The sequence below is a fragment of the Sinocyclocheilus rhinocerous genome, unplaced genomic scaffold (genome assembly GCF_001515625.1).
Source record: "Sinocyclocheilus rhinocerous isolate Xijiao unplaced genomic scaffold, SAMN03320098_v1.1 scaffold1327, whole genome shotgun sequence".
Lineage (NCBI taxonomy): Eukaryota > Metazoa > Chordata > Actinopteri > Cypriniformes > Cyprinidae > Sinocyclocheilus > Sinocyclocheilus rhinocerous.
This window is the reverse complement of record NW_015660879.1, coordinates 493,107-503,123: the sequence shown is the minus strand read 5'-3', so window position 1 is coordinate 503,123 and position 10,017 is coordinate 493,107. Positions and strand designations below refer to the sequence as shown.

The 10,017-nt window shown below is 33.9% G+C and overlaps 2 protein-coding genes across 2 annotated transcripts in view; both read left to right on the top strand.

The window, feature by feature from the left end:
• LOC107725695 (flap endonuclease 1-like) overlaps window positions 1-958 on the top strand; it is an 8,127-nt gene extending 7,169 nt beyond the window's left edge. The window contains exons 8-9 of the mRNA XM_016535067.1: window positions 670-825; window positions 919-958. Coding sequence (XP_016390553.1) covers window positions 670-825; window positions 919-958 — 196 coding nt within the window. The remainder of the gene's footprint in view (window positions 1-669; window positions 826-918) is intronic.
• A 290-nt stretch (window positions 959-1,248) lies between these two features.
• LOC107725694 (sialic acid-binding Ig-like lectin 12) lies at window positions 1,249-5,425 on the top strand. Its single transcript, XM_016535066.1, has 8 exons — window positions 1,249-1,255; window positions 1,449-1,517; window positions 1,628-1,993; window positions 3,872-4,189; window positions 4,290-4,550; window positions 4,716-4,797; window positions 4,991-5,042; window positions 5,219-5,425. Exons 2-8 carry the CDS (start codon window positions 1,457-1,459, stop codon window positions 5,423-5,425), a joined length of 1,347 nt encoding a protein of 448 aa, XP_016390552.1. The 5' UTR covers window positions 1,249-1,255; window positions 1,449-1,456.
• The last annotated feature ends 4,592 nt before the right edge of the window (window positions 5,426-10,017 follow it).

Below are 10,017 nucleotides of genomic sequence, written 5' to 3'. Positions count from 1 at the left end.
TTAGCAGACGCAGCAGACGCTTTTATCTAAAGCGACTTACAAATGAGGACAATAGAAGCAATCAAAACCAAAATAATATGCAGCAATCAAAACCAACAAAAGAGCAATAATATGCAAGTGTTATATTTCAATTTCACAAAGAAATGTGCAGCATTTTGTCCAAGCAATAATAAAAGGACACATTTAATTTATAATTTGTCTTAAATCTCATTTTGTTAAAAAAATCGTGAATCGAATCGTGAAATCAAAATTGTGAATCGAATCGTGAGTTGAGTGAATCGTTACATCCCTATTTATTTATGTAACGTGTGTGTATATAATATAAAAACAGGGACAGACAAATACCTTGTGTGTGAATAAATTGATATTAATTTATTCTTTATGTATTTAAATAACTACAATTTGTTGCATTAAAAGCAGCTTGTGATGGATGCCATATTAAAATGGATATGAATTGGCTTGTACACAAAGGTTGTGCAGCATGTTTATTTGCGGGCAGGTTATAAATATAAGACAAAAACCAGCACCATGTTTGGGTAAAGCGGGTAGAGAAACCTGTTGTGCTTTGAGGTGTGAGATGGAACAAATAGAAGGGATGTTATCTTGTATTTGTGGTTCTCACCGCAGCAGAATATGTTTTTCAGATGTGTTGAATTTGTGTGTTGTCAGTGAGGATCGTATCCGTAACAGCTGTAAGAAGATCATGAAGAGTAGACAGGGGAGCACCCAGGGCAGATTGGACACATTCTTTACTGTAACCGGATCAATCTCCTCTAAGCGTAAGGTAGGAGGAAGTAATAACCTAACTGTTATAGAACTATATTGGTATATACAGTGGTGTGAAAAAGTGTTGGCCCCATTATTTCAGAACAATAATCATTAACATAACACTAAAGCTTATCTGTTCCCTGCTGTTAGGCTTGTAAACAGGTTTGCAAGAGGAAGTACAACAGACTAAGCTAGAAACAATGTTACATGATATTATAGTGTTGAAGTACAAAGATGATTTAAATACATTTAAATGGGTAATTTGATAGTTTAGATGCATGTTCTACAGACATTGGTGACTGGTTGATTTAAGTGTGGTAATGTTAAATGCTTCACCTGCTGAAAGCACATGTTGGAAGTCCTGGAAATAGTTAACCTCTGCATCATGACTGTCTAAACAAGCAGTTAGGTTCACAGAAATCCAGTTCTGTGCGGAAATCGTGCTGGACTTCTGTTTTACTCTGAATGAATGATGGACTGTACTGCTGTAGGTGAGGCTTTTCTATCATTTTATTGTCTCTGAGCACATTTCAAACTTTTATCTAATGCAGAAATCTATTAAAATTATATAATTCGGATAATATAACTTAAGTGTCAAAAAAAATAAAAATATGGCACCCATGCAAAGTACCTTTGTAGATTGAAAACTAATGTTTTCATGTTTGTGTTTGTAACTACAGCACCTGGGATGCCTGTCTTTTCTTTCATGGTTTTTCTGTTCTTACCAGTGCAAGTTAATATGCAACCAAGTGAGTCAGTGCTATCTAATTAAAAAGATGACATACAGCTTTAGTATTACACTAAACAGGTAAACAAAAGATTCTAAACGGTCATTGTTTGTTTATTTTTATGTTTTCAGATCCTAGTTTTGATGCAAAATTGCCTGGCAGAATAAATGCACTGAGTGGCTCTTGTGTGCAGATACCTTGTACATTTGATGCACCAGAGAACATACTGAAGGACACAGAAAATATATTTGGCTTTTGGCTAAAGAACCACCATGCTTTTCTCAATCCAGAGAGTTTGGTGGTTTTCAATGGAACTTCAAACATCATAAAAGGATTTAATTATATAGAAATACTTGGAAATCTTCGTCAGCGTGAATGTACCACTGTTTTCTATGATGTCATGAACAATCATACAGACAATTACTACTTCAGGGTGGAAATGAAGCCAGTGAACTGGAAGTATACATATAACCATCCCATCTACATTTCTGTCTCAGGTAAGTGGGGTCTCCACTGTAAATATTGCTTTTTTTATGATATCAAAATTATTCAGTGATTATGATTCATAAGCTTGGATTCATTGACTATTTCATTGGATAGCTGGTAACCTTTATCACATCTCTCAATGAAATATATTCTCATACTTTAGACTGGAAAATGCCTTGGCCCGGTTTCACAAACGGGCTTAGCTTAAAACAGGACTAGACCTCAGTTAAATTAAGATATTTAAGCAACTTTTAACAAAAATGCCTTAGAAGAAAACATTACAGGTGTACATCTTGACACAGAACAATGACGCTGTCCAATTTTAAGAAATCTCAAGAGCAAGATATTTTCAGTTGAGACAGCTCAAACATGCATTTTAGGCTGGGACCAGCTTAAGCCTTGTCTGTGAAACCGGGGGCTTATGTTTTAAGATGAATCAGGCACTAGTTTTGACACTAAAAGGATTGTCTTTGGGATTTTTCACTTAAACAAGAAATCCCCATGACAAAAAACCTGGTGCTTGTACCAAAATGGTGGCTGAACAAACTCAGGGTTACAGGATTAGTTTTGAGTTGACAAAACCCAACCAGTCCAATCCGGCTTTATTGGTACCATGACACTGAACATCAACTTTCTCTGAGTCAGTGCGAATCACTACCATAGATTAAAAGATTGAAAAATATGAAGCATTTAAACACATTTACAGAGCAAGATGAAACAATCTGTCCATAAAAGAGGACAATTTAAAGAAAACTTCTTGCCATATCAGTGCAAGTAAAAGTTGTGAAGTTAATTTATATAGTTGATAATATTTATAGGTAGAAAAATACTTAAACATCTAAGCTCATATGTAGTCATGTTTAAAGCTATTGATTCTAAAACTTATTTATATTGCATATCTTTATATATTTAGATTCATTTAAAATAAAAGCTTAATTATTATTAAACTAAACTGGCTCGTGTAGTGGATTAAGGGTATAATAATTATATAAACCATATAAAATTATCATAAATAATCATCAAAGAAAAGCCAGATGATTTTTCCTTTAAAAATGTTTTACTATGTAGTGTCCTTTTAATTTGGAGCAAGAGAAACTGGGGAAGTGACTTTATTGTGTCAAAGGTGTGTCACTTTGCTCGAAGCTGATTGGTCAAATTTTGGTTTGAGATCTCTAAACCAGAACATAACCTGCCCCAGAGCAGGTTAGCCGTTGAGCGTAAGTTACTATGGTGATGAACACAGATTAAAGCTAGGTTCATGGTACCTAAAACCCAGAGTTAACTAAACTAAACTGAGACTTACCTGGCTAGCCAGCTAAACCGGCTTCATGATACAGGCCACCTCTGTAGCATAAAAAAAAGAATAATAATAAATAAATACAACACAATACAATAAAATAGCAAAGGAGAAACTTTTAGTAATATTTTAGTAATTTACTGAAATTATTGACAGGAAGTATATTTTTTACGAAAGATGTGCAAAGTTGGCCCACAGTCCGCTGCAATTACAATGAAGATTAGTTTGTGAAATGTACCTGTAGTGACACTGTAGCTCCAAAATAATGCACCATACTGTGCTAAATTAAAATAATACAATAAAGTGATTGTTAAAATGCTTTCATACAACAGTTTAATAATGTAGAAGTTAATATTGAGTAACTTCTTAATGACAGTATTTACCTGTTACTTTGCCTATTTTCCCTCCAACAGAAAAAATAATTTCAAATGGAGCCACTGAAGAATCAACCATTACATGTCTCCAAGGAATTTTTTGTTGTTGTTGTTTTGTTTTGTCCACTTTTTGTCACCTACTGGTGTGATTATGTAACATGCAGAACAATTAGATTTAATTTAATAGAGTTTTATACAGTGTACTCTTTGCCCTGTAGATGTACCGGAACTTCTTATCCTTACACCCACTGATCTGCGAGAAGTGATGGAGGAAACTACAGTAAATCTGAGCTGCTCTGCTGAAGCCCCCTGTCCCAAACAACCTCCTACAATATCCTGGTCTAACATCCCTGAATCTGCCCGCATTACAACACAGTTACAGGAGAAACCTGATAAAACCCAGTCAGTGTTTTCATACATGACCTTCAAAGCTTCATACAAAGATCACAGGAAGAACATTTCCTGCACTGCTACATATCCAAGAAATACGCCTAATGACTCAACTGCAGAGACCACCGTGATGCTAAGAGTCCTGTGTAAGAGATTTGGAGTCATTTTGCTCTTTCATAAGCTTTATGTTCAGATGTGTAATATGATGTCCAGTTTACCTACAGATGTTTCTATTTTGCTTTAAAGTTTCTCCAAAAGAAACTCACATCATCATCGATCCATCTGATTCAATCTCTGTTGGCACTAATGTGACTTTGACCTGCAAAAGCAAAGCCAGTCCAAATGAAATGAACTACACTTGGTACAAACGTGGACAGGAGAAAGAGCTGGATTTTGGAGAACAACTAACCTTTAATGTAAATAGGAGGAGTGGGGGCTGGTACTTTTGCACAGCAAAGAACATACATGGTAATCAGATGTCAGAAGAGTTCCAGCTGATTGTGGCAGGTAAGATTAATACAGACATGTGCCATTATATGTACAGACACTAAAAGTAATGATCATCATGGGTAGCTCCAGTTTTATGACTGAACTATATTTTTACATTATGTGCACAGCCTACTGAACCAAGTAATTGTACTTAATGTTTTCAATCTGGTTCTGCTTCCTTAGAATCACTGTCTTTAATCATTGGCTGTGTCGGAGGAATTTCAGCATTTCTGTTTATATTTCTTCTGGTAACGATTTTATTAAGGTAAGCACAGTTAGATGGTGCTTTTGATCCTTTTTTGAAACTCCATTGTCCAAATCATTGTAATTGCATGGAAAAGAGCAAACAGCCTTCAGAATAAATTTCATTTAACTTTGAAACATACATAAAACATGGTGTTTACAATATGGTGATCCGTTTTGTATTATATGGATTTCTGCATTTCCTTTTATTACAGAGTGCAAAGAGTAAAGGCATCCATTATTAGGGAAACTGACGTCTCAGATCAGGTATGTTCTAGACTCTTCTAGCAGATCACGTTTTTGCTGTTTCAAATAGGAAGTGCTATAATAACAGCTAACAATACTCTACCATGCATTTTACTGTAATGGTTTATTATGTACAGAAACCAAAAACCAAAGACAATGGATCCACAGAAACGCCATGTATTATTTTTCTCTTTCAGGGTCAGGAAAAACATGTGCAGGTCAACTCTATTTATGCTAATAGTGCTTTTGTGATGGGTGACGAGCTAGAGATGCCAAAGGATGAGAATGACATGATCCACTATGGAGAGATTGACTTCTCCACTCCCCAAACCAAAAGCACCACAGAGAAGATCTCCGGACAAGAAACAATATATGCCGAGGTCTGTGGTTCAGGGAAGGATTAGTTTACATTATAAACAGTGAATTGGCTTACACTTTACATAAAGGTTCCCTTTATATAGGGTTTATAAAGGTGTTTATAAATGACTAATACGTCATTTACAAATGCATTATAAATCATTGATAAGCAGTTATTAATGCATAAATAAAAAAACTGTGATTTTAATGCAATACCTGCCAAATAGTGAACCATTTTTAACTCGCATGTTATAAATGCTTAATAAATATATTTATTCATACTATTTTCACTCAAACCCAGATTCCTGATTTATTTCATGATGCAGTGAGACACTGAAGTGTGTTGTATTTATGTTTTTCTAATTTATATCTCATGACTTGTCACTTTTCTTACCAGAAGCTACCCTCGTATCTTAGCCATGATACGCAGCAAAAGTTCATGATGTCTGTCCACAGTAATGATTAAAAACTGATAGGGGACATAAAAGTACAACCATGACTTCATGAGATATTAATAATGAAAATTTAAATTCCAATATTAATTACTTGTTAACCTTAATGAAAAGTGAACACCTGTGAACCATTTATTAATGAGTTATAACGTTAATAATGTCTAAAAGTGCACCTTAATGTAAAGTGAACACGTGCGAACCATTTATTAATGAGGAATAAACGTTAGTAACATGTGAAAGTGAACCTTAATGTAAAGTGAACACCTGTGAGCCATTTATTAATGAGTTTTATTACACGCCTCTGTGGAATACTTGATTCTGATTGTTCAGTTGCGAAATTCTGAGGTATGTTATCCCTCGATAACAACCGGTAAAAGCTGATAACACAGGCTCATCCGGGTAACTGAAGTTGGCGCTATACTCTTGCTAGGAACAGTTTTTTTTTTCGTGGAAGCTTTGCGTTTGGTTAGGTAATAAAATATTAAAACTCAATTCAATATTGTGTACAATTATTTTATTGTTATCCTGGTATTGTGGACTCGCTCTCTCGTTTCATACAAACATAGCTGCTGCTATTTTGCGACGATTGTTTTGTACACTGTAATGGATTATAAGATAACTAACAAACTGGTAAGATTTTAAAACAGTTTTGTCTTAAATCAATATTTTTTATCGCCATAATTATTTATGTGGTGAAATGTTGTGTAATAAGTGCTATGACTGCACCGTTTCCCATAAATGTCCATCTAGTTTGAACTTGCCGTTTGCTCACAACTGCTTTCTTCATGAAAACTTTGCGTTCAAATATTTAAACTCAAATCAATATTTTGTGTCTAATTATTTACTTATGTGGCAAGTAGCCATGTAATAAGTGGGATAATGTACATCCAGCCGATTGTTATTGCAGAATAACCCCCTTCAGGGTGATGCAAGATACTCCTCACCCTGTCGGTTATTCTGCGATAACAACCGGCTGGATGTACATTATCCCTTACATAAACGTTAATAATGTCTAAAAGTGAATCTTAATGTAAATTGAACACCTGTGAACCATTTTTTAATGAGTTACAAATGTTAGTAACCTGTCAAAATTGTATTGTTGTTGCACTATATCAATAAAAACTTGAAACTTGAAACAAAAAGATGAATCTTTTCTTTTACAGCATAGGGTTTATAAAGGTGTTTATAAATGACTAATACGTCATTTACAAATGCATTATAAATCATTGATAAGCAGTTATTAATGCATAAATAAAAAAACTGTGATTTTAATGCAATACCTGCCAAATAGTGAACCATTTTTAACTCGCATGTTATAAATGCTTAATAAATATATTTATTCATACTATTTTCACTCAAACCCAGATTCCTGATTTATTTCATGATGCAGTGAGACACTGAAGTGTGTTGTATTTATGTTTTTCTAATTTATATCTCATGACTTGTCACTTTTCTTACCAGAAGCTACCCTCGTATCTTAGCCATGATACGCAGCAAAAGTTCATGATGTCTGTCCACAGTAATGATTAAAAACTGATAGGGGACATAAAAGTACAACCATGACTTCATGAGATATTAATAATGAAAATTTAAATTCCAATATTAATTACTTGTTAACCTTAATGAAAAGTGAACACCTGTGAACCATTTATTAATGAGTTATAACGTTAATAATGTCTAAAAGTGCACCTTAATGTAAAGTGAACACGTGCGAACCATTTATTAATGAGGAATAAACGTTAGTAACATGTGAAAGTGAACCTTAATGTAAAGTGAACACCTGTGAGCCATTTATTAATGAGTTTTATTACACGCCTCTGTGGAATACTTGATTCTGATTGTTCAGTTGCGAAATTCTGAGGTATGTTATCCCTCGATAACAACCGGTAAAAGCTGATAACACAGGCTCATCCGGGTAACTGAAGTTGGCGCTATACTCTTGCTAGGAACAGTTTTTTTTTTCGTGGAAGCTTTGCGTTTGGTTAGGTAATAAAATATTAAAACTCAATTCAATATTGTGTACAATTATTTTATTGTTATCCTGGTATTGTGGACTCGCTCTCTCGTTTCATACAAACATAGCTGCTGCTATTTTGCGACGATTGTTTTGTACACTGTAATGGATTATAAGATAACTAACAAACTGGTAAGATTTTAAAACAGTTTTGTCTTAAATCAATATTTTTTATCGCCATAATTATTTATGTGGTGAAATGTTGTGTAATAAGTGCTATGACTGCACCGTTTCCCATAAATGTCCATCTAGTTTGAACTTGCCGTTTGCTCACAACTGCTTTCTTCATGAAAACTTTGCGTTCAAATATTTAAACTCAAATCAATATTTTGTGTCTAATTATTTACTTATGGCCATGTAATCCATGTAATAAGTGGGATAATGTACATCCAGCCGATTGTTATTGCAGAATAACCCCCTTCCAAGATACTCAAGATACTCCTCACCCTGTCGGTTATTCTGCGATAACAACCGGCTGGATGTACATTATCCCTTACATAAACGTTAATAATGTCTAAAAGTGAATCTTAATGTAAATTGAACACCTGTGAACCATTTTTTAATGAGTTACAAATGTTAGTAACCTGTCAAAATTGTATTGTTGTTGCACTATATCAATAAAAACTTTAAACTTGAAACAAAAAGATGAATCTTTTCTTTTACAGCACATTGGAACATTACGGAGCATAATTTCACACTAAAAGTGGCTTATGCAAGTAAACTCAATTCAGAAAAACAATCAAGTATCCCACCAAAATATGGGCCATTCTACAGAATTGGTCCAAAGACAGAGTTGGAAACGTTGGGAAAAAATGGTCTTTTTCCAAAAAATGTGTATGTATGCAAATTGTATAATATCCAAGGTACACATTTCTAGTAATTGCACAGTTAATTCTCATATTGTATTTTCAGAAAGTTTTGGAATATTTGTCCTCTCCACAAATTTGTCACAAAAACAGTAATAATAATTTAATTAGAAGGGTTATATTGAGCTAAATCAATAACAATTACATTTTTAACAATATTTCAAGTGTAATTTATGAGATTTGTTGTATTTTGAATCCAATTTTGGTCCCACTTTATATTAAGAGGCCTTAACTACTATGTACTTACATTTAAATTAATCATTTGGTACAATGCACTTATTGTGTACATACATGTTTTTACATTGTACTTATATTTTAAAAATACCTTCATGTAATTACATCTGTAATTAATTTCTGTAATTACATTTATAATTACACTGTTGACCCATCCCTTACACCTTAACCCACCCTTAACCCTATACCCAAACCACCAAACCTGTCCCTAACCTTACCCATATCCCACCTCAATAGCAGCAAAAGTGTTTTGCAATACAATATGAACACAATAAGTACATTGTACTTATTTTTTGATGTAGGTACATAGTAGTTAAGGCCACTTAATATAAAGTGGGACCCCAATTTTTCTTTGTAAAAGGCAAAAAGTTGATCATACTGATTTCAATTAGTTTGAATATACATTGAACCAAAAACTAAGATCATAACATCTTAGTTGATAATTCAGTATACTTTATTTTTGACAAAACATCCCATGTTTCGGTAGTGACTGCACATTTTCGGTAGTGACTGCACATTTTTGCTGACAGTAATGCTTTGGTAGCGACCAAATCACATTACAGAATTTTAACTTGCATACTAAAACACTACTAAAACACAATAAAATAAAAAAAAAAACCCGCATAACTGTACTAAAATTTTGTTTATTTCCCCCAAATATGAGGATTATGTGTTCCCTTTTGTCACTACCGAAACAATGATGACATGTTTCAGTTGTGACTGTTCCGGTAGTGACAATTTTATGGGATAACACCCCAAAAACTCAAAGATGTCACTACCGAAACTCCACCAAATATTTCAGTAGTGACAATTTGAGATACTTTTGAACCTATATCAAAGATGCTAATCAGCGTCTTTGTACAGTTGTACACATAAAAATTATATGATATGGAAAAACTCCCAAAAAAGTGTGCTTAATTGCAGAAAAAAGGTGTTCGGTAGAGACGTTCCTTAGAGTTACACACAGATTTTTCAGACTTTTGAACACATTTACCTCAAAATGATGGGCCTATCTCACCCTGTAGCACCGAGAGAGAGTGACACATAAATATTTCCTGATCATAAATGTAGGG

Coding starts and splice junctions, on each gene's coding strand:
- LOC107725694 (XM_016535066.1), top strand. CDS start 1,457: ATGCCTGTCTTTTCTTTCATGGTTTTTCTGTTCTTACCAGTGCAAGTT. Junction 4,190..4,289: donor CGTGATGCTAAGAGTCCTGT/GTAAGAGATTTG, acceptor TTTGCTTTAAAG/TTTCTCCAAAAGAAACTCAC. Junction 4,551..4,715: donor GTTCCAGCTGATTGTGGCAG/GTAAGATTAATA, acceptor CTGCTTCCTTAG/AATCACTGTCTTTAATCATT.